We start from the raw sequence: 25,340 nt of genomic DNA, 5'->3' as shown, positions 1-25,340 counted from the left end.
ATGCAAGGATACTTTCTCTTTCAATGCCAGAAAAGTCTGCAAGCATTGCTGTTTCTAAATTGTGGCTTAAGATTTTGTTTCATTTTGTTTGTAAGAGGGAGGAGAAAGTTCTTTTTCAAATAATTATTTATGTTTGTGGTCCCCTCTTTAACATATCATAATTGCTTTCAGCTTGCTTAAGCTGAACGAGTGGGTATCTAGGTGTGTTCAACAGTTTGAAATGTAAGTAAGATGCAGTTAGGCTCTACATACACATATTAATACATTTCACAGGAATCTCAATACTAAGTATTCAGTGGATGGGACAAAAATCACAACAGGCAACTTTATTTGTAGAATTTGATCCACAAATCCAGAAAAAATAAACAAAAGGAGCCGAGCCTCTATTATGTTAGTACACAAAATAAACAAAAAAATACATCAACATTTACCATGAGATCATTTAAATGTGTCTGCAAATGATCTGATAAGGGAAACGTGATTTACAACATGGGAAACTTTTTTTTTTTTTAAACCACCATAGACTTAAATGCACTGCGCTGTAGGTCACCTAGACTAGGTTAGCAAGAATGAGCAACATGGTAGGTCCAAAAGGTAAACCCCCAAACACCTTCCTTCAGTGGAAACTTTGGTAATTGTCTGTGGTTAAAAACAAAAAACTAAAAACACCAACTCCTGTTCTTCATCATGTTGGATGGTTATTTTGTCCATTTTTCTCCCGCGATGATGAGTCCATTTTAAATACTTCAATTATTATGAAGACACTCCAAATCCACAGAACAGCAGACACTTCCATTCTGTGCATCAAGACACAAGCATTAGCCAATGAGACATAGACTATAAATCAATATGTAGTGTCCACCTTTATATTCAAAATGACCATCTACATGTTGAGACCAACTCCATGAATGCTATAAAAAAATTACTAGAAAAATGCCAAAGATTTATGAGACCCTTCAGGGTCCCTCTTGTTGGCTACTGCTGGCAGTGCAACTTCATACACCCCTGTCTGAGCTCAGACCAGGTTTGTTTGAGACTCCTCTGTATTTCCAAGTTGTCTGTTTACACAACTTATTCACTGGACTTACTCTAAATGAGATTCTTTCCAAAAATAACCCCCTGAAAGATAAATTGCCATTAATAATACTAGTCAAAAATACCAAAAGAGTCTGAAAATAACTCCAAAATGGCTTACAGAAAGGTGGGCATGTTAGGGGTAAATATAGACTATCTCATGGTGACTGTGAAGGGGGTGGTACATATCAATTTTTGGGAATTCATGAAAAATCAATTACATGTATTAATGTAAATATACCTTTATAATCCTCCTAAATGAATCTCAAACCTAAGCTCAGAAAAATAATACTAAATAACATAGGTCTCCACATCTCCTGGTCATTGTGTTTGATGGGGCTGAAGGTACAATGGGACCATGACTCTTGCTATATGAAGCTTGATGTCCTTTATGTATTGGGCTGCATTTTAAGATGGTACTTTTCAGGAAGGAGAAAAGAATCCACATTTAACAGCATAAAAAGACAAGTTGGGATCCTTCCACTGATGCCTGAAGCTGAGCCAGGATTTGATAGACTTGAATGGACTTATATATATATATATATATATATATATATATATTTTTTTTTTTTTTTTTTTAAATATTTATCTATTTTGCGGTACGCGGGCCTCTCACTGTTGTGGCCTCTCCCCTTGCGGAGCACAGGCTCCGGACGCGCAGGCTCAGCGGCCCTGGCTCACGGGCCTAGCCGCTCCGCGGCATGTGGGATCTTCCTGGACAGGCACGAACCCGTGTACCCTGTATCGGCAGGAGGCTCTCAACCACTGTGCCACCAGGGAAGCCCAGGCACTAATATTTTTAACATGCTTAATCATGGGAATCTTAAGCAGATGTTTCGGCAGAAATTTGACCCTGCCTAACCCTTGCTTCAAGTTGACTACAGTCATAGCTCTTCATAAGCTTTGAAGGTAGGAAGGGGTCAGTTGTTAATTTTAATGACATATGAGGATGCCTCATGGTAACTCCTCCAAAAAGATAGGCAAATAATCACAATTAATTAAATCGTGCAGCAAGAGTTTCAAGTCCCTGCATTTGGTACTGTGATAGTTAAACAAAGCAAAAAACTTCATAGATTTATAGAACACTTTCTTCTAACATTGGCAGTTTCATGAAAGAGCTTATAAAAATTTCCAGGATGAAAAAGATTTTTTTTTTTTACTTTTTAATATGCAGGTCAAAATAGCTTAAATCAGCCATAATTGGGCCTAGTGCAATTGTTTAAATCCTGTATTTTAAAAGGCAAAAGAGAGGACTATTTTATTCCATGGTTATCATTTGGAATTTGCCTTAATACACGGTACAGCTACAATCCATTCAGACAGATTAACCTCTGGGGAGAAGCAAATGCCTGCCTGTGTTTCCACCATGCCCCTTGGAACCTGTGCCTTCAGAAACATCAGGAGTGGACCTCCTGCAGGTGTTCTCTGGCAATTGTTCAAGGCCTGGTTATCCTCAGGACACCCAATTACCTTGCATTTGCAGGTTGTGCAGGGAGATCCAGTCATTGTCCACACTGAGCCACTAAGCCTAGAAAGGCCATAGCTGTCCAGGCAAGTTTTTCTGATGTCATAGGCGATGTTATCAGCCAGGCAGGGGTCACTGACACAGCGGGGACAACATTCCCCTTCCAAGATGGTTGTGTACTCACAGCTCAAATTGGGGCAAGTGAGCGGCCAGCAATCTACCTCTCCTTCCTGTGGAGAGAAAGCCAAAATACTTCATCATTGACCTTATGCACAATCCTGTTGCCAAAGTCCCAGAGGGGGAAATTCTCAGGAATCTCCATCACTGTCCTCACTGACTGTTGCTACTTTGCATCATTATGGGTATGATGTGTTTCCTCCTTGAAGAACAAATACAGACATCGCCTCCTCCAGAGTGCTTTTGCTGACTGTCTATACTGTAGCCACGGAAAGAGTTCGGTCCCATCTCTGCGTGCCAATGGCAACCCATAATTATTTTTATCGTGAGACTTATCATAATTATCAATACAATTCCAGATTACATTTTGAGCTTTCAGGTTTTGGGCTTGTTCCTTTATCCCCCCATGCTTAGCACAGTTCTGGTAAATGAATGCTAAACAAATGAACAAATAGATGATAAGGTACTGAGCTAGTGTGTAAAGAGAAATCTCTTTCCCTTAAGGTCAAAGAGGAACTTAAACCACTGTACTATTTCAATAACAACATGCACTGAGTTGCTTATATTGGATTTAAAATTGAGGTTGGGCAATATCAGGAGAACAATTTCATAATGGTTTTGAATGTAATGTCTGGCTAGTGACACATCACAAATGTGTGTAAGGTGTTACAGTTCAGACAGAGCCTCCAAGTATTCCAGGATGTGGCCACGGTGGCTCCACTGAGCTGCACATAGTACAGACTACTACCTATGTAGCCTCTTCCATTATCATGACACTCATTATAATTTATGCAAACGCATGCCTAATTATTCAGTCAGCTTCACAAGACTATGGCCTTTAGTCAGCTTCATGATAGACCGTGTCTGTCATGCTCACTGTTATATCATCCAGAGTCTGGCACATGCAAACTATTGATATTTATTAAATATAAGCCACTTTATTCTCAAGTCGCTATTAAGTTATATTCAGCAGCTTCGGTTCTCCCAGGAAATAATAACCTTAGGGTCTGGGGATGAGAGAGGATACTGTTTTGAAATTCTATGAAAATATCATGTCTAAAATTAATACCAGTTTTACTGAGTGCCTGATGATTGGCTTCTTCAAAGAGAAATGTAATTTTCCAGGCTGATGTGGAACCTAATTCTATAGTTGTGTTGTGTTTGCCTGTTCTTGAATGGGAGATGTAAGAATGGCTATGATTTGAATATATCTGAGTTATACTCCTCAGTATTAGGAGTGACTAAGAAGGATTTGTTTCTATTAAGATTATCTGCACATTTGCCAGGTGACTTTAGAAAATCCAATAGAAATTTACAGCACAGTTTTTCTAAATGCCTGTCTTTATACAGTATCCATAGACTGAATCATTAATTTTAGCAAATGTTAAATTATGGAACACAGCTAACAGTTTCCATTACAAGTTGACTTAGTTATGACTTAGCTCCACTGGCTATAATTACCTCAGAGATGGAACATCATATTCACTATGATAATGTGTCTTAACAGTCTTTGCAACATTAGAAATCTTTGTGTTATATAATTTGAAACAGAAAGAACCAGGTCCAGAAATTAAGGTTTTCCTCTGGACTTTCTCTAACCTGATTATATCATTAGTATCCCCATATTAAGATACAAAATAACCTTCATTTTTCTACATTAAGGTTTAGCACTGTAAAACAAATTTTTCAATCTAGGAAATATGGACAATAGTAACTACTGTTCACTAAGTACCTTCTATGTGTCAAGTACTACACTTGCCTTTCACATCACTGATCTTCACAACAGCCCTGCAAAATAGGTGCCCATCCACTTGTGCACACTGAAGGAAAGAATGATCAAGTAAAATGTTAGGACTTGCCCAAGTTAATTACACGCATGTTGCATGTGGGAGAACCAGGACTGTCTCTATGACCTAGAATCAATATCAATCCTTGATATTTCTACTATGTTCTGCTATCTCTGATATTGAAAGCTTTAATGGTAATGTCCCAAGAAATGAAAGATTTGACTCTGTAAGAACTATAAGTCCCCATCAAGGCTTTGAAAGCCTTCTATCATGTGGGGAATTTTATTGATCTGGAGTGGCTAAAAAGTAGCAATTGTAAACTAACTTAGACCAAATCTGTGCTATAAATGTCCTTTCTGTCTTACATGGTGTTTTAAATAGTAGAATACTAATGTCTTCTGGAAGAACATATGCCCTGTAATTAGCCACAGGACCCACAACTCCCTGCACAGGATCACAAATCGCAGGAAACTAAATCCCACAGACAACTGAGCTTGTAAACCCCTCCAGAATATATAGGATAACACACTCTAAAGGAAGCCAACATACCAGACACCGGCACTGCTGGCAACTGTGAGTCCAGTTGTCTCCACTACGATAGAGCTTGTGTCCATTTTGATCTAAACATTGACTTGTGACCCTGGTGTCACACTCTGGGCAACAGAAAAGGTCAACGCTTGGATTCTGGCAATCACAAGCTGTCCGCCGGCAGAATATCTTCCCATCCTGTTTAGAAATGAGATTAAGGAGGTTTCATCATTAGGGAAACAATAAGCTGCACTATGGAAACCAAATCTTATAAACACTTTACAGAGCACATAGGAAAGATTTCTGGTCAGAGTGCTCCCCTAGCCACCTCCCATTTTGCTCGAAACAGATGCACACATGTATACTCATATATACACACCCTGCCTTTCCCTGACCTTGCCTGCAGGGCAGCCCAAGTAAACATGGAGACATTTCTAAGTTGCAGAGGGAAGTCAATATGTTCTTTCAAACTTTTCTTCTAAATGTTTCTTAAAAATCATATTTCTAAGTAACATTATAACTCAGCAGCTAAAAATGCATAAACAGTCAAGCACTCATTTGAGTGGAAAATCATGCTCCTGTACTTTTCCCAGTTCACAATGAACAACCTAATACATTCAAATGCATTCATCTAATTTTATTTCTGGCTCAACTCTGGGAGGAAGTCTGACTACACCCTTTTTACAGAAGAATTAACTGAGGCCCAGAGAGGCTAAAAGACTTACCTAGTAACACAGAGGTAGCAATTCTCTAAGCACCACCACCAGATATTCTGGTTTCAAAATAATTTTTCTTCTACAAGGTAGCTTTTAGGTTGTTTATTATAAGGAGCTACAATAAGGTGTCACTTCCCACCTTGAGGCAGCTCCCCAAATTATAGGCAGAGTACAATTTCTGGAATAATGGCCCTGAACACTCAGAAGGGATTGAAGGTCAACAGCACTCAAACGTTAAGATAGACCGTTTTGCAGTGTTTCTCATTTATATGTCTGTTGCTCACGGTAACTTCTCATCTCAGACAATGAAGAGCTAAAAATTTAAGGTGAGACATGTGGCCACCTTTTATGGTTATAACTGCTTTGCTGAATATTTACAAAACCAGAGAATCTCAGGGCCAGAATACACCTTAGAGGACACATAACCAAACTTTCTGACCTATACTTGATTAGTCTAGAGCAACCATATTCAAAAGTCATCAAGCCTGTGCTTAAAGCTCTCCGGTCTTGAAGAACTCACCACCATGGAAGGTATTCTAATTACGCAACTCTGTATCTTTCTGAATGTTAAAAATTGCACTTTTTCTTGCCCATCTTCATTGATCCTTGTTTACACCCTTGGTAATCATAGAACTCCCCATCCCTTCGATCACATTTTTACTCTTTGTTCTTAGAAGAGAGCTCTTGCGTCTCCTCTGAATCATCTCATCTCTAGATTAAACATCTCTAATTTTTTGACCATTCCCCATAGTTTTGAATCTTCTCACTGTTGTTGTGGCCACTTTCTTTTATAAATTTTTAATTGTTTTTATTTTTAAATATCTTATTTTTAAAAATTTTTATTGAAATATACTTGATTTACGAAGTGTTGTTTTTAGCTGTACAGCGAAGTGATTGTTATACATACATGTAGATATATATTTTCTTTTTCTTTTTTACATTTTCTTCCATTATAGGTTATTACAAGATATTGAGTATAGTTCCCTGTGCTATACAATAGGTCCTTGTTGGTTATCTATTTTATATATAGTAATGTTTCTATTTTAATCCCTAACTCCTACTTCATCCCCCCATTTCCCCTTTTGTAACCATAAATTGGCTTTCTATGTCTGTGGGTCTATTTCTATTTTGTAAATAAGTTCATTTAATCATTTTTTAGATTTCATACATAAGTGATATCATATAATATCTTTCTCTGTCTCACTTCACTTCGTACGATAATCTCTAGGTCCATCTGTGTTGCTGCAAATGGCATTATCTCATTCGTTTTTTATGGCTGAGTAACATTGCATTGTATATATGTACCACATCTTTATCCATTCCTCCACTGATGGACATTTAGGTTGCTTCCATGTCTTGGCTATTGTAAATAGTGCTGCGAATATTGGGGTGCATGTATCTTTTTGAAGTATGGTTTTCTCCAGATATATGCCCAGGAGTGGGATTGCTGGATCGTATGGTAGTTCCATTTTTAGTTTTGTAAGGAACCTTCATAGTGTTCTCCATGGTGGTTGTACCAAGTTACATTCCCACCAACAGTGTAGGAGGGTTCCCCTTTCTCCACACACTCTCTAGCATTTATTGTTTGTAGACTTTTTGATGATGGCCATTCTGACCAGTGTGTGGTGATACCTCATTGTGGATTTGATTTGCATTTCTCTGATAATTAGTGATGTTGAGCATCTTTTCATGGCTTTTTGGCCATCTGTATGTCTTCTTTGGAGAAATGTCCATTTAGATCTTTTGCCCATTTTTTGATTGGGTTGTTGTTTATTTGTTTGTTTTTCACATAGAGCTGCATGAGCTGTTTGTATATTTTGGAGATAAATCCCTTGTCAGTCACCTTGTTTGCAAATAATTTCTCCCATTCTGTAGGTTGTCTTTTCGTCTTGTTTATGGTTTCCTTTGCTGTGCAAAAGCTTTTAAGTTTAACTAGGTTCCATTTGTTTATTTTTGTTTTTATTTTCATTACTCTAGGAGGTAGATCCTAAAAGATATTGTTGCAATTTATGTCACAGAGCGTTCTGCCTATGTTTTCCTCTAAGAGTTTTATAGTGTCCAGCTTTACACTTAGGTCTTTAATCCATTTTGAGTTTATTTTTGTGAAAGGTATGAGAGAATGTTCTAATTTCATTCTTTTACATGTAGCTGTCCAGTTTTCCCAGCACCACTTATTGAAGAGACTGTCTTTTCTCCATTGCATATTCTTGCCGCCTTTATTGTAGATTAACTGACCATAGGTGCATGGGTTTATTTCTGGGCTTCCTATACTGTTTCCTTAATCTATATTTCTCTTTTTGTGCCACTACCATACTGTTTACTGTAGCTTTGTACTATAGTCTGAAGTCAGGGAGCCTGATTTCCTCCAGCTCTGTTTTTCGTAGGATTGCTTTGGCTATTCAGGGTCTTTTTGTGTTTTCATACAAATTTTAAAAGTTTTTGTTCTAGTTCCGTGAAAAATGCCATTGGTAATTTTATAGGGATTGCACTGAATCTCTAGATCACCTTGGGTAGTATAGTCATTTTCACAATATTGATTCTTCCAATCCAAGAACATGGTATATCTCTCCATCTGTTTGTATCACTTTCTGTTTCTTTCATCAGCATCTTATAGTTTTCAGAGTGCAAGTTTTTGCCTCCTTAGGTCGGTTTATTCCTAGGTAGTTAATAATTTTAGATGCAGTGGTAAATGGAATTGTTTCCTTAATTTGTCTTTCTGAATTTCTGTTGTTAGTGTATAGAAATACAAGAGATTTCTGTGTATTAATTTTCTATTCTGCAACTTTACCAAATTCATTGATGAGCTCTAGTAGTTTATGGTAGTGCCTTTAGAATTTTCTATGTATAGTATGATGTCATCTGCAAACAATGACAGTTTTACATCTTTTCCATTATGAATTTTTCTCTTTCTTTTTCATCTCTAATTGCATGGCTAGGACTTCCAAAACTATATTGAATAAAAGTGGTGAGAGTGGACATCCTTGTCTTGTTCCTGATCTTAGAGGAAATGCTTTCCGCTTTTCACCATTGAGAATGTCAGCTGTGGGTTGCCATATATGGCCTTTATTATGTTGAGGAAAGTTCCCTCTACGACCACTTTCTGGGGAGATTTTTTTTTTTATCATAAATAGTATAAAATTTTGTCAAAAGTGTTTTCTGCATCTATTGAGATGATCATATGGTTTTTTTCTTCAGTTTGTTGATGTGGTGTTTCATACTGATTGATTTGTAGATATTGAAGAATCCTTGCATCCCTGGGACAAATACCACTTGATCATAGTGTATGACCCTTTTAATGTATTGTTGGATTTGGCTGGCTAGTACTTCATTGAGTATTTTTGCATTTATGTTCATCAGTGATATTGGCCTGTAATTTTCCTTTTTGTGGTATCTTTGTCTGGTTTTGGTATCAGAGTGATAGTGGCCTCACAGAATTAGCTTGGGGGTATTCCTTCCTCTGCAAATTTATGGTAGAGTTTCAGAAGGACAGGTGTTAATTCTCCCCTAAATGTTTGATAGAATTTGTCTGTGAATACATCTGTTTTTTATTTGTTTGTTGGGAATTCTTTAATCAGTTTCAAGTTCAGTGCTTGTGGTTGGTCTGTTCATATTTTCTATCTCTTCCCGCTTCACACTTGGGAGATTGTACCTTTCTAAGAATTTGTCCATTTCTTCCAGGTTGTCCATTTATTGGCATATAGTTGCTTGTGGAGTCTCTTATGATCATTTGTATTTCTGTGATGTCAGTTTTAACTTCTCCTTTTTCATTTCTAATTCTATTGATTTGAGCCCTTTCCCTCTTTTTCTTGATGAGTCTTGCTAAAGGTTTATCAATTTTGTTTATCTTTTCCAAGAGCCAGCTTTTAGTTTCATTGATCTTTTCCAATGTTTTCTTCACCTCTATTTCATTAATTTCTTCTCTGATCTTATGAGTTCTTTGCTTCTACTAACTTTCACTTTCGTTTGTTCTTCTTTCTGTACTTGCTTTAGGTGTAAGGTTAGGTTGTTTGAGATTTTTCTTGTTTCCTGAGGTAAGATTGTGTTGCTATAAACTTCCCTCTTAGATCTGTTTTTGTTGTGTCCTATAGGTTTTGGATCGTCGTGTTTTCATTGTCATTTTTCTCTAGGTATTTTTTGATTTCCTCTTTGATTTCTTCAGTGATCCATTGGTTGCTTCGTAACGTATTTTTTAGCCTCCGTGTGTTTGTGCTTTTTACAGTATTTTTCCTGTATTTGATTTCTAATCTCATAGCATCATGGTCAGAAAAGATGCTTGATGTGATGTCAAATTTCTTAAATTTTACCGAGGCTTAATTTGTGGCCCAAGATGTGACCTATCCTGGAGAACGTTCCATGTGCACTTGAGAGGAAATTGTATCCTGCTGCTTTCAGATGGAATGTTCTACAAATTAAGTCCACCTGTTCTAATGTGTCATTTAAGGCCTGTGTTCCCTTATTGATTTTCTGTCTGGATGACCTGTCCATTGATGCAAGTGGGATGTTAAAGTCCCTCACTATTATTGTGTTACTGTCAATTATCCATTTATGTCTGTAAACATTTGCCTTATATATATTGAGGTGCTCCTATGTTGGGTGCACATATATTCACAATTGTTTTATCTTTTTCTTGGATTGATCCCTTGGTCATTATGTAGTATCCTTCTTTGTCTCTTGTAACAGTCCTTATTTTACAGTCTATTTTGTCTGATATGAGTATTGCTACTCCAGCTTTCTTTTGATTTCCATTTGCATGGAATACCTTTTTCCATCCCTTCATTTACTGCCACCTTCTTCAACAGTTTTGAGTATTTTCAATAATTGTTGTCATCATCTACCATCAATTTAACATTTATTTCATCTCACATTGTGCCAACTCTTTTATATGCATTGTCACATTTAATACTGATTATTCAGTGGAATAGAAATTTTTATCTCCATTTCTCAAATGAGATAGCTGAATTAGAGAGCTGAATATAATTCCTCAGTAATGGTCTGACCAACACAAAATGAAGTGAGACTCATGGTCACCTTGTTTTAAGTACTGTACTTTTATAAATGCAGCCTGATTTCAATATTTACTTCCTTACTTACTTTGGTTATGTCATAGTGTTGACCTTTATGAGGTTAATGAAGACTAAAACCTCATTAAGCCCTATTGTGTCTTGTGTGGTTAGTTGTTTGGAAGTGTAAAACTTGGTGTTTATCCGTATTGTATTTCATCTTGTTAGATTCATTTCATTTCCCTCGCCTGTCACAATGTTTTCTAAATGCTGTGTCTGTCATTCATCTTAGTTTGTCCTCCTTCAGTTTAGTGACATCTGCAAACTTGATGGGCCTGCCCTTAGGGTCTTCATCTACTTCATGGACAACAATGTTGAATAGGACAGGGCTTGCTGAGATATGTTTACTGCCAGCTAAAGTGGAAATCTTTAAATGCTTTACATTCTTTATGGAGACATGCTGGCTACATATGTAATGAAGTAACAGGTTAAAAAATGCTTTACCTCAAATGGTGTGCATCAGCTTTATTACTAGGAGAAATGACAAGAAATCAGTGTTCAAAATATTAGGGGATGAAAGATTATATGTATATACATGCATACACATACATACATATGCATATATACATATATGTATAAAAGCACACGCATGTTTGCACATATTTATAGAGAGAGCAAGTGAGAGACTCTAGTTAAGCAGATGAACTGTGTCAGGGAATTCAGCTAGTGTGGACAAAGGAGTGTCCAGGTCCTAGGAATTTTTCAACAATAGACCTTCAGCTTATAGCTCATATACCATGATTTTAACTCACTAATATATTTGGTTTAAATAACCATACCCCAAATGACTCCCCTATGGATTTAACAGAAGCTAAGAAAAATGATAGCTATGACATGAAAACATTTGGTCAGCTCAGCTGACCACAATATTACTCTCCCCAAGTATAGAAGGACCAGGTCTTAGGAACCCACATGGCTATTTGTGAACAACGTAAAACACAGGGATAGATTCTTCTGGAAGCAGGTACTGTTCAACAGGCAATGGCACCCAATCAGAATGTCAAGTTTTTCTGTGTGTGCTGTTCAAAAGAATGAATAAGAATAAGTGAATAGCCTCCAGGGTTAGTTCAAAGTAATTTCACATCTCATCAATTATGTGAGAATGCCAAATAGGGCCCTCTTAGACTTTAACAGGCTTCAGAACAATAGCCATGTTCACAGTGGCTTTTGAATTACAGGTTAACTGTCAAGAAAATTATTTTCCACTTTTACTGGGAAATAATTGTCATACATCATTGTATAAGTTTAAGGAGTTGCAGCAGAGTGGTGTTTGACTTGCATATATTGTGAAAGGATTACCATAATTGCTTCAGCTAACATCCATTTCCTTATATAGATAAGAAAAAAAAAGTAAAAACAAAAAGAGGTGGAAAAGTTCTCCTTTGATGTTAACTATTAGGATTTACTCTCTTAATAACTTCCCTATATATTAGACAGCAGTGTTAGCTCTAGTTGTCATGATGTACATTACATCCCTAGCACTTACTTGTCTTACAGAAGTTTGTACCTTTTGACCACCTTCTTTCAATCCCCCACCCACCCTCTACTTCTACAAGTCTGATCTCTTATTCTCTGTTTTTGCTTGTTTGTGTGTTTGTTGGGCTTTTTTGATCCCACCTGTAACTGAAATCATACAGTAGTTGTCTTTCTCTGATTTATTTTACTTACCATAATGCCATTAAGGTCCATCCATGTTGTTGCAAATGGTAGGATTTCCTCATTTTTTTCTGGCTGAATAATACTGTGCTGTAAATATATACCACGACTTCTTCATCCACTCATCCATCTATGAACACTTAGGTTGTTTCTGTGTCTTAGCTATTGTAAATAATGCTGCTATGAACATGTGGGTGCAGATATCATTTTGGGTTAGTGTTTTCATTTCCTTTGGATATATTCCCAGTAGCAAAACTGCTGGATCATAGGGTAATTTTATTAAGTTTTTTTTAGGATCCTCCATACTGTTTTCCACAGTGGTCATACGAATTTTCAATCCCACTAACGGTACACAAGGGTTCCCTTTCCTCCACATTCAAGCCAGTATTTGTTATCTCTTGTCCGTTTGATGATGGCCATTTGAACAGGCATGAGGTGATACCTCTTTGTGGTTTTAATGTGCATTTTCTTAATGACTAGTGATGCTGAGCATCTTTTGATGTACCTGTTGGCTTTTCATATATCTTCTTCTGAGAAATGTCTATGCACGTCCTTAATGCATATTTAGTTGTGTTATTTGTTTTTATGCTATTGAGTTGTATGAGTTCTTTATATATCTTAACCCCTTGTCAGATAGATGGTTTGTAATTTTTTTTCCCATTCCATAGGTTGTATTTTCATTTTGAGGATGGTTTCTTAAGCTGTCCAGAAGTTTTTAGCTTGATGTAGTCCAAACTGTTTATTTTAAAAATTTTGTTGCTTGTGCTTTAGGTGTCATATAAAAAAATCATTACCATGACAAGGAGCTTTATTCCTATTTTTTCTTCTAAGTGTTTCATGGTTTAAGTTCTTACATTTAAATCTTAATCCATTTTGAATTTTTGTGAATGGTGTAAAATAGTGGTGCAGTTTTATTTTTACATATGAATATTCAATTATCCCTGCAGCATTTATTGAAGAGATGTTTTTTCTCCTCCATTGAGTATTCTTGGCTCCCTTGTCAAGTATTAGTTGACCATATGTGCTTGGTTTTATTTCTGAGCTCTTGATCCTGTTCCAGTGGTTCATTTGTCTGTTTTTATGCTTGTGTAATACTCTTTTGATGATGATAGCTTAATAGTATAGCTTGAAATGAGAAAGTGTGATGCCAACTGCTTTGCTCTTCTTTCTCAGTATTTCTTTGTTATTTGGATCTTCTGAGGTTCCATATAAATTTTAGGAGTATTTTTTCCACTTCTGTAAAAACTGCCATTGAAATCTTGATAGGAATTGCATTAAATCTACAGATGTCTTTTGGTAGTACTGACATTTTAAAAATATTAATTCTTTCATTTCATGAATATGGGATATGTTTCCATTTATTATTATCTTCTTTAATTTCTTTCATCAGTGTCTTGTAGATTTCAGAGTAGAGATCTTTCACCTCCTTAGGTAAATTTATTCCTAAGTATTTTATTGTTTTTGATGCTATTGTAAATGGGATCAATTTCTTTCTTTTTCAGAAAATTCATTGTTAGTATATAGAAACATGACTGATTTTTGTATGTTAATTTTGTATCTTGCAAATTTACTGAATTTTTTTATTAGATCTCATAGATTTTGGTTGAGTCTTAGGATTTTCTCTATACAAAATCATGTCATCTGCAAATAGAGACAATTGTACTTCTCCCTTTCCAGTTCTGATACCTATTATTGCTTTTTTACCCTGACTTCTCTAGCTAGGACTTCTAGCACCATGTTGATAGGAAGGGTGAGAGTGAGCACCCTTGTCTTGTTGCTGATCTTAGAGGAAAAGCTTGCAACATTTTAATATCGAGTATGATGTTAGCTGGAGGCTTATGTCATATATGGCCTTTATTATGTTGAGGCATGTTCCTTCCATGCCTAATTTGCTAAGAGTTTTTATTATGAAGAAGAGATGTTGAATTTTGTCAGATGTTTTTCTGCTTCTATTGAGATGTTCATATGGGTCTTTAATTATTTTAACGTGATGTATCACATTGATTGATTTGCCTATGTTGAACCATCCTGGTATCCAAGGGATAATCCCACGTGGTTATGGTGAATGATTCCTTTAATGTGCTGCCAAATTTGGTTTGCTAGTAGTTTGAGAATTTTTGCATATATACACATCAGGGATATTGGCCTATAGTTTTCTTTCTACTAGGGTCCTGTCCTGGTTTTGTTAAAAGGAAAATGCTGGCCTTGGAAAAAGATTTAGGGAGTGTTCCCTCTTCTTCAGTTTTTTTGGGGAAGAGTTTGAGAAGGATGGGTGTTAATTATTCTTTCCTTATTTCATTCCTTCCTTCCTTCATTCTTTATTTTAATTGAATCATAGTTGATTTACATTTTATTAATCTCAAGTGTACAATAGATTCAATATTTTTATAGATTATACTCTTCAATATTTTTATAGATTATACTCCATGAAAGACATTATAAAATACTGGCTATATTCCCTTTGTTGTACAATATATCCTTGTATCTTATTTATTTTACAAATAGTAGCTTTTAACTCTTAATCCCTTACCCCTGTCTTGCCCTTCCCATCATCTTGCCCCTCCCCTCTTCCTTCTTCCTACTGGTAACCACTGGTTTGTTGTCTATATCTGAGCCTTTTTGTTGTTGTTGTTGTTATATTCATTCACTTGCTTTATTTTTTAGATTCCACATGTGTTATAACATACCATCTTTCTCTGACTTATTGCACTAAGCATAATGCCCTCTAGGTCCATCCATGTTGTTACAAATGGCAAAATTTAATTCTTTTTTTATGGCTGAGCAATATTCCATTGTATGTGTCTGTATATACCACATTTTCTTTATCCATTCATTTGTTGATGGAAACTTAGGTTGCTTCCATATCTTGGCTAGTGTAAGTAATGCTGCTGTGAACATTGGGGTGCATGTATCTTTTCAAATTAGTGTTTTCATTTTCTTTAGATATATACCCAGGAGTGGAATTGCTGGTCATATGGTAGTTATATTTTTAGTTTTTTCAGGCCCCTCCACACAGTTTTCCACAGTGGCTGCACCAATTTACATTCCCACCAACAGAGTACTAGGTTTTCCCTTTCCTCCACATCCTCATAAACATGTTATTTGTGGTCTGTTTGATGATAGCCATTCTGACAGGTGTGAGGTAATATCTCCTTGTGGTTTTGATTTGTACTTCTCTGATTAGAGACATTGAGTATCTTTTCATGTGCCTGTTGACCATCTGTACGTCTTCTTTGAAAAAATGTCTATTCAGGTCCTCTGATGTTTTTTAATTGGGTTGTTTGTTTTTCTGATATTGAGTTGTATGAGCAGTTTATATATTTGGGATATTAACCTATCATCAGGTATATAATTTGCAAGTATATCTCCCATTCTGTAGACAGTCTTTTCTTTTTGTTGATGGTTTTCTTTGCTGTACAAAAGATTTTAAGTTTAATTAGGTACCATTTGTTTGTTGGGGTTTTTTGTTGTTGTTTGTTTGGGTTTTTTTTTTGCTTTTGTTTCCTTTTCCTGAGTTGAGAGATGCAAAAACATATTGCTACACTTTATGTCAAAGAGTTTTCTGCCTATGTTTTCCTCTAGGAGTTATGTGGTTTCAGGTCTTACATTTACATCTTTAATCTATTTTTTAATTTTTCTATATGGTGTAAAGAAATGTTCATTATTTTCATGTAGCTGTCCAGTCTTCTCAGCACCACTTCTTGAAGAGACTGTTTTCTCTCTATTGTATATTCTTCCCTATTGTATATTCTTCCCTCTTTTGTTGTAGGTTAATTGATCATAAGTGTGTGAATTTATTTCTGGGCTCTCTATTCTGGTCCATTGATCTATATGTCTGTTTTTGTGCCAGTACTATACTCTTTTGAATACCATAGCTTCACAGTATAGTCTATAGCCAGGGAGCACGATACCTCCAATTCTGTTCTGTTTTCTCAAAGTTCTGTTCTTTTTTCTCAAGAGTGCTTTTACTATTCAGGGTGTTTTGTGGTTCCAAATCAATGTTAGGATTATATGTCATGGAGTATTTTTATAGAGATTGCATTAAAGCTGTAGATTGCTTTGAGTAATATGGACATCTTAACAATATTAACACATTATTGCCTGGGAGGTTTTTGCAGAAACTAACACCTGTGGCTGGCAGTTTGTGATATAAGTGAATATTGAAACACCTCAAAATCAAACAACATTTGAGCAAATATCAAAAACTTTCTTTTGCACTTACGTATTTATTTGAAACTTTGTACATGTCTTACTAAACCATTCTAATATTTTGTTAGAGTGCTATAGGCAGTATATAGCAGGTACCTCTCTGCAGGGGAACAGAGCATCTATTGCAAATATACCATGTTTCACTGCGCTTTCCCCTGGATAAAGCAGAGTCTACACTTTCTGGTAGCATTTTTTTTTTTAGTCCTGTGGATATTATTCCCTCTAGAATATGTTCTTTTATTTTACCTGATAGTTGACAAGGTGGATCTTTGCGGGGGGCTCTTTTATAAACTCCACAAGAAGGACCAGGTGCAGGGCTACCACTACATTCACCAGAATGGTCCGTTACCCATACTCTCGGTACTGCTAACAAAAATTGTTTGTAAGTCATTTTATTCTGTGCATTAAGGCTACAATAAATTTTAAATGCATTGAATAAACTGCAATTATTCAGAAACCCACTTTATATTACGATTTTTGAGTTTTCTGGAGGATATTGAAGTTTGCCAGATATTGATCGGATCAATCAACTCCTTTCATATATTTATTATACTCTAATATACAAGTGGACTTAGTTATGTGATAGCCAGTCCTCCTGTCTTCCTTTCCTGTAGATGTTGTGGAGGTGTCATGAATAGTTGTCACTATGCAGACTAGCCTCTTGTCTTTCCATATAAGAAGAATCACTTCTCCCGTCTGTAAGAATGTCATTTCTCCTCACTGTAGATTTTTGGATTTCTCCTTTAATTGGTTTGGTAGACCCTGATTCTCTCTTATAGTCCCACAAACTCTGGTTTTGTTTTTCAACAATATTTCAGATGTGAACACACTGTTGTAATAATTGTCTTGGTAAATATGGTGCCATGAACCCAGATAAGGGTGTAGGACTGATAATACTGTTTCTTGCAGTTTCTTTCTGTCACCTGTATAAATTTCAAGGTTGCATATGTATCCAGTTTCACTTTCACTAACCATGCTGACCAAAATTCCATATTTTGTAAGTCTTCCAGGATTATAGGTTTTGAATCTGAGTTGTCCTCTCCACTTTAGCATTGCCTCCTCAAGTGATGGCTCTTGTTTGGGTATATAGAGCAACTGAAATTTTGGTAGAAAATAATCCAAAAGAGGTTTAACTTTTGAAATCCTGTCTGCAGGAAGTAGAGTTTCTGAGTTATCATTAAAGTGAAGAAATGTCATTATTTGTTCAAACCTTCTTCTCATCATAATCTTTGGTAAGATAGGTGTTTCAGTAAGGATCAGTAGACCAATATTCTTTCCAGTGTGATTTTCTTATCTGTCCCATCAAACTTATTAATCTAAGAAACCTCTTCATGTCACTATTGGTTACATCAGTCCATTTTAAAGCCTTATCATACTTTTTATATGATTTTTCATTCTGTTGGTGATACAAGTTTGTTTGAGAAGCTACCAACTCGAAAAAGTTGTTACCGAAAATTAATTCTGTTATTTCACTAACACTTTGTGGGTAATTACATTCAATAGTTACACCTGACATACCTGTAAAGTCTTCTAATTTTCATGAAATGTTGTCTTCAATCCACTCTAGAAGCAAAGGAGCATTCTCCAGAACCGTGAGTTTCATTTTCACTTTCCATATCAGAATCAGTCACTGAGGTTTTTTCATCTTTTTGTTGGTCTAATATGCACACTGTCTGAATCAGAACTATATTCTGAAGAACTGTCATCTTCGGTGACACTAGTATTTATGTCACTCAGATAATCAGAGAAAGTATCTGCATAAAATTTACTGAAAATTTCTTCTTCAAAGTTTCGTGATGTGTCATTTTTGAAAATTTTATGGTAATAAAGTGGCGTTTATAATATACACAAGGTAGGTTGGAACAAAAACCTAATGGAGAAAAATATGAATGATAATGACAACCATAAGTTGTATAATGAACCCTTGGTCAATTTTAAGCTCCAACAACTTTGCACGGTGATGTGAATTGTATCACCCTCTAAAAAACTTACTGACATGTCTCTGGTCAATAAATTGTTAATTCTTTCAATCCAAGAACAAGAGATATCTTTCCATTTTTCTGTTTCATCTTCAATTCCTTTATCAATGTCTCATAGTTTTCAGAGTATTGGTCTTTAACTTCTTGGTTAAGTTTACTTTTATGTAGTTTATTCTTTTTGATGTGACTTTAAACAGGACTGCTTTCTTGATCTCTCTATTAATTCATTCTTAGTGTATACAAAGCAACAGGTTTCTGTATATTAATTTTGTATCCTGCACATATACTGAATTCATTTACTTAGTTTTTTTGGCCGAGACTTTAGGATTTTTTAATGTAGTATCACTTCATCTGCAGATAGTGGCAGTTTTACTTCTTTTTCCCTTCCAATTTGGATGTCTTTTATTTCATTTCCTTATCTGATTGCTGTGTCTAGGATTCCATTACTATGTTAAATAGAAATGGTGAATGTGGGCATCCTTATCTTGTTTCTGATTTCAGAGGAAAAGCTTTAAACTCTTCACCATTGAGTATGATGTTAACTGTGGGTTTGTCATAAATGGTCCTTATTTTTGTAAGCTATGTTTCCTGTTTACCAACATTGATGAGAGCTTTTATCATGAATGGCTGTTGAATTTTGTCAAATGCTTTTTATGTGTCTACTGAGATGATCATTTGATAAAAAGATTTTTTGTCATTTCTTTTGTTAATGAAGTGTATCACATTCATTTTGCAAATAATGGACCATTGTTGCATCCCTGAAATAAATCCCACTTGATCATGGTGTGGATCCTTTTTATATATTGTTAAATTTGGTTTGCTAATATATTGTTGAATTTTTGCATCTATATTTATCAGAGATATTGGTCTGTAATTTTCTTTTTTTGTAGTGTCTGTATGGTTTTGGTATCAGGGTAATGCTGACCTGTAGAATGAATTTGGGAATGTTCCCTCCTCTTCGATTTTTGAAATAGTTTGAGAAAGATAGGTATTATCTCTTTATATTTTTGGGAGAATTCCCCTGTGAAGCCATCCAGTCCTGGACTTCTGTTTGCTGGAAGGTTTTTTATTATTATTATTAATTCAATTTCACTACTAGTACTCATTCTATGCAGATTGCCTATTTCTTTGGGATCCAGTCTTGGCAGGCTGTATGTTTCAGAAATTTTTCCATTTCTTCTGGGTATTCAGATTTGATGGCATATAACTGCTCATAGTATTCGCTTATGATTTTTTTGTATCTCTGTAATATTCGTTGTTAATTTCTCCTCATTCATATTTTGTTTACTTGGGTCCTATCGTTTTTCTTGATGAGTCTGGCTAAAGAATTTTCAATTTTATCTTTTAAAAATCCAGCTGTTTGTTTAATCTTTTCTATTTTCTTCTGGTCTCTATTTCCTCTCTGATATTATTTCATCTTTTCTGCTGACTTTGGGATTTATGTGTTCTTCTAATTCCTTTAGGTGGTACGTTAGGTTGTTTGAGACTTATTTCTTGAGGTAGGCCTGTATTGCTATAAACTTCCCTCTTAGAATTCCTTTTGTTGGATTTCATAGATTTTGAAAAATTGTGTTTCCATTTTCATTTGTCTCCAGGTATTTTCTGATCTCCCCTTTGGGTTCTTCATTGACCCATTTTTTATTTTTATTTTTTACTAGCATGTTTATTAGTCTCCATGTGTTTGTGTTTTTCCCATTTTTTTCCTCCTATAATTGATTTCCAGTTTTATACCATTGTGGTCAGAAAAAATGCTTGATATAATTTCTATCCTGTTACATTTGTTGAGACCAGGTTTTTGGCTTAGCATGTAGATCACATGGTAGAGTATCCTAAGTTGCAAGGCTTTCCCTTTAAGTATATCATGCCACTCCCTTCTGGCCTACAAAGTTTCTACAGAAAAATCAGCTAATGGCCTTCAGAATTTTCTCTTTATCTTTAAATTTTGCAATTTTAATTCGGATTTGTCTCTTTGAGTTCATATTGTTTAGGACTCTCTGTGCTTCCTGTACCTGGGTATCTGTTTCCTTCTTCAGGATTGGGAAGTTTTCAGCCATAAGTTCATCAGATACATTTTTTACCCATTTCTCTCTTCTCCTTCTGAGACCCTTATAATGCAAATGTTAGCAGGCTTAATGTTGTCTCTGAGGGTCCCTTAAAATGTCCTCATATTTTAAAATTGTTTTTCTTTTTGCTCTTCTAATTGGGAGATTTCCATTATTCTATCTTCCAGATCACTTGTGAGTTCTCTATTGCCTAGTCTGCTGGTAATTCCTTCTAGTGTGCTTTTATTTCAGTTACTCTTCAACTCTGATGGGTTCTTTTTTATATTTTCTAGTTCCTTCATTTATTTTTTTCCAAGTTCAGTTAGCATTCTTATTACTGATTCTTTGAAATCTTTAACTGGTAAATTATTTGTTTTTTACAATAATGTTTTTTACATTATTTATTTTTTCTTGTTCTTTCTCATTTTGTCTTCTCATTTTGCTTAACTTTCTGTCTCTATGAAAGTAGGTGAAACAGTTACCCATCCCAGTCTTGAAACAGTGTCTTTCTATTGGAGCATTCCTATTAAGTCTGCATTTGTGAAGTGGCTTTGGTGGGAAAGCTGGATCTGAGGTGAATACAGGTCACATCTTCCCCCAGGATGTGTTGGCAGCTATCACCTTGGTGGGAGAGGGGGCAGGAACTGGAATGTCTAGAGCCAGAGCTAGGTGTGAGCTGGAGCTTCTCCCATGCTCAGTGGTTGTCACCCTCCTCCAGGGATGAGGTTGGGGCCCAAGGTGCTGTAGCAGAAGCCTTGAAAGTCAGGTCTGAGGTGATTCTGTTCCAAGTGTGTGCCCTCCCCTCTCCCAGCAATAGTACCTTGGCCCCAGAGGGGAACAGTGCTGGAGAAAGAAGGGCTGGAGCAGGTATCTGGTGCAGGCCAGGGTATGTGCTGTGATGGTCCAGGCGCCCCAGAGTTTCACACAGCTCCCAATCCACAGCTTCAAAAAGCACCAGCAATGGCCACACTTGCCCCACGCAGATGAAGTGCTAAGTTCGAGCCAAGTGCCCACCCTCCTTGGCAACAACAGCCTTTGCCATAGTGGGGAGCTTATCTAGGGCTATAGGGGCCTGCTTGGGTGCTCAGTGTGTTGAGGCATGTGCTGGGGTGGTAGTAGGAAGCTGGCCAGAGCCCCCATGAAGTTTCAATCTGCTTCCTTCCTTCCTGGGAGTAATCTTCACAAGTTGAATTTGGGGTTCTAAGTCCCACTGGTATTCAAACCAGCTAAGGGGACTTGTCTTCCCAGTTTTAGACCCCAGGGCAGGCTGCCCCATATGTGGTTCAAACCCCTTACTCACCAGGGATGCTCTCTGAACCCATGGTAGCTCCCTCCTCTTCTCTGTCCCCTCTTAGGGGCACAGGTCCTGTCCTGATGGCTTCTCCTCCCTTCCGGAGTCCATGTGGATCTTTTACAGCCTTGGTTGTAGAAAAGTCTTTCTGCCAGTCTCGTTTGTTTTCAGTGAGAATTGCTCCATGTACATATGTATTTTGGATGTGTTCATCGGGGGAGGTCAGATCCTCATCCTTCCCCATCTTGATCTCCTCCTCAATTCTTTAAAATTCACCAGTGAAGCCTTCTTTGTTGTGAGATTTTTTTCATTACTGATTCAGTCTCCTTACTAGTAATCTGTTTATTCAGTCTTGAATCAGTGTTAGTAAGTTATGTTTTTAAAAATCTTTCCATTTCTTCTAAGTTTTCCAGTTTGCTGAAGTAAAGGTGTTCAAAGTAGCCTCTTATGATCCTTTGAATTTCTGTGGTATCAGTTGTAATGTTTCCTTTTCCATGTATACTTTTGTTGACTGGAGTCCTTTCTCCTTTTTCCCTTGCAATGAACTGACTCTTAATTTGGTTTATATTTTCTGTTGTTTTTCTGTCTCTATTTCTGCTCTGATCTTTATTAACTGTCAAGAAAATAATTTTCAATAATAAACATGTCACAGGTGGCCTTATTTAATTCAATGAGAATGTCATTATAAAACATCAGCTCACAGAGCACAACCACACTGGAATTGAAATTTGGCAAGAGAATGGAGCCCACTAATGGCGAGTAATACTACTTGCCATAGATTTGTGGGTTTATTCCTAGAGCTTGACCTCTATCCTAGCTTGGGTGGTCAGGACAATGACAACTTACATGACAAAGATGTATTTTCACACCCTTTTGTCATAGAACCTAAATGCTTTTATGCAATTTTATAATGAAATTTCAGCTATAAGCAGTAAGTATTGTAATATTTAAATTGCTACTGAATTTTAAATACCAGGGACATATACTTTCCTGGCATATTCTTACTGTATCATAAAAATTATACTTTATACTGTAAATTACACATTCTATTACTGAATAGTCAATACATTGAAACTTTACTCCTTATTGCATAATATCACTATTCCTTTTTTTTCCATAGTTTCAAATTTCTTAAGGAAGTAGACTTAGGTAGGTCAAATTTCTTAAGGAAGTAGACTTAGGTAGGATTACTTATATAAATTGAATAATAACATAAAACAGGTTTGGCAAGCTGATGCCCACAGTCCAAATTCAGCTGGTCACCTGATTCTCACTCAACAGTAAAGTTGAGTAAGTGAGACAGATCTTACAGTGTACAACACCTATCTTGCCCTTTAAAGAAGTTGTTTGATCCCAAATATGAAGTATAAAATTAGTAGTGGTACTCTAGACCCATTTGTTTTACCTTCTCACATACAAATTTATTGGGAAGTAATATTCAATCATCTTTTCACAAAATAATAAATTTTGCCTTCAGGTTATACCCCACAAACGATTATTTTTTTTTTTAAGTCCCCTCTAATTTGCAACTGGTGTAGAAAACTTTTAGCAGTCACTTAATCCAACAGACTCATTTTAATCAAGAGGAATTCTGGTCCAGAGAGGGGAAATGACTTTTCCACATGGCAAATTAATAATAAAACAGGAACTAGACCCCAATCTGGAGTTTTATAAGAATCACTTTCTACTATACTGCTTCCTTGTATTATGAAGAGACTGGGAGGTAGGATAAAAGGATTTCACACACACTCAGAACAGAAGGATTCTTGGGGCAATGGTTCTCAAAGTGGAGTCGTCTGACCATTAGCATTAGAATCTTCTGGAAACTAAAGGCATACCTTGTTTTACTGCATTTTGCTTTATTGTGCTTCACAGACTGCATTTCTTACAAATTGAAGGTTTGTGGCAACTGTGTAGAACAGGTCTATTGGTGACATTTTTCCAATGTCATTTGCTCACTTTGTCACATTTTAGTAATTCTCACAAATCAAACTTTTTCTTTATTACTGTTCGGTATGGTGATCTGTGATCAGTGATTTTTTTGTTGTAATTTTAATATTTTATTTATTTTTGGCTGCATTGAGTCTTTGTTGCTGTGTGTAGGCTTTCCCTAGTTGTTGCAAGTGGGGGCTACTCTTTGTTGCAGTGCATGGGCCTCTCACTACAGTGGCCTCTCTTGTGGCAGAGCATGGGCTCCAGGCGTGCAGGCCTCAGTAGCTGTGGCACAGAGCCCAGTTGCTCTGTGGCATGTGCGATCCTCCTGGACCAGGGCTCTAACCTGTGTCCCCTGCATTGGCAGGCAGATTCTTAACCACTGCACCACCGGGGAAGTCCCGATCAGTGATCTTTGATGTTGGTATTGTAATTGTTTTAGCGTGCCATAAACTGTGCCTAAAAAAGAGAGTGAACTTAATAAATGTGTGTCTTTTGACTGCAAAGCCAACCACCAGTTCCCTGCCTTTCTCCTTGTCCTCTGCCCTCCCTGTTATTTCCTGAGACACAGTATTGAAATTAGGCTAATTTATAACCCTACAATGGACTCTAAGCATTCAAGTGAAGAGTCATACATCTCTCACTTTAAATCAAAAGCTAGAAGTGAATGAGGTTAATGAGGATGGTATGCTGTGTCACAAACCAAGACAGACCAAAAGGGAGACCTCTTGTGCCAAACAGAAGTTGTAAATGCTCTTGAAGGAAATTGAAAGTGCTACTCCAGTAACAGACGAATGATAAGAAAGTGAAAGTCTTATTGCTGATGTGGAGAAAGTTTTAGTGGTCTGGGTAGAAGATCAAACCAGCCACAACATTGCCTTAAGCCAAAGCCTACTCCAGACCAAGGCCCTAACTCTTTTCAGTTCTGTGGAGGCTGAGAGAGAGGTGAGGAAGCTGCAGAAGAAAAGTTTATAGCTAGCAGAGGTTGATTCATGACTGTTAAGGAACGGAGCCATCTTTATAACAAAAGTACAAGGTGAAGTATTCCGGGACAAGATGGCGGAGCAGAAGGACCTGCGCTCACCTCCTCTCATGAAAACACCAAAATCACAACTAACTGGTAAACAACCGTCGACAAAAAAAGCCTGGAACCTACCAAAAAACATACTCTACTTCCAAAGACAAAACCACAACAAGATGGTAGGAGGCGTGTACTCACAATACGATCAAATCCCATAGCCGCCAGGTGGGCAACTCCCCAAACCAGAAAATAATTATAACACAGTTCTCCTGCAGGAGTGAAAGTTCTGAGCCCCACATCAGGATCCCCAGTCTGGGGGTCTGGCATCAGGAGGAGGAGCCCCTAGAGCATTTGGCTTTGAAGGCCAGCAGGGCGGATCACAGGAAATCTACAGGACTGGGGG

General features: G+C 36.7%; 1 protein-coding gene across 3 annotated transcripts in view; it reads right to left on the bottom strand.

Moving 5' to 3' along the window:
• Window positions 1-311: 311 nt before the first annotated feature.
• Window positions 312-25,340, bottom strand: part of NELL1 (neural EGFL like 1) — an 872,742-nt gene continuing 847,713 nt past the window's right edge. For all 3 annotated transcript variants that reach the window (XM_060017348.1, XM_060017349.1, XM_060017350.1), the window contains 3 exons: window positions 5,053-5,229; window positions 2,545-2,769; window positions 312-797 (listed from right to left, as the gene is read on the bottom strand). In XM_060017348.1, the coding sequence (XP_059873331.1) occupies window positions 747-797; window positions 2,545-2,769; window positions 5,053-5,229 (453 nt within the window). In that variant the 3' untranslated portion in view covers window positions 312-746. The remainder of the gene's footprint in view (window positions 798-2,544; window positions 2,770-5,052; window positions 5,230-25,340) is intronic.

This window comes from Delphinus delphis, chromosome 8 (genome assembly GCF_949987515.2).
Source record: "Delphinus delphis chromosome 8, mDelDel1.2, whole genome shotgun sequence".
NCBI classification, from domain to species: Eukaryota; Metazoa; Chordata; class Mammalia; order Artiodactyla; family Delphinidae; genus Delphinus; species Delphinus delphis.
The sequence above is the reverse complement of the archived record's forward strand: the minus strand, read 5'-3'. Positions and strand labels throughout refer to the sequence as shown.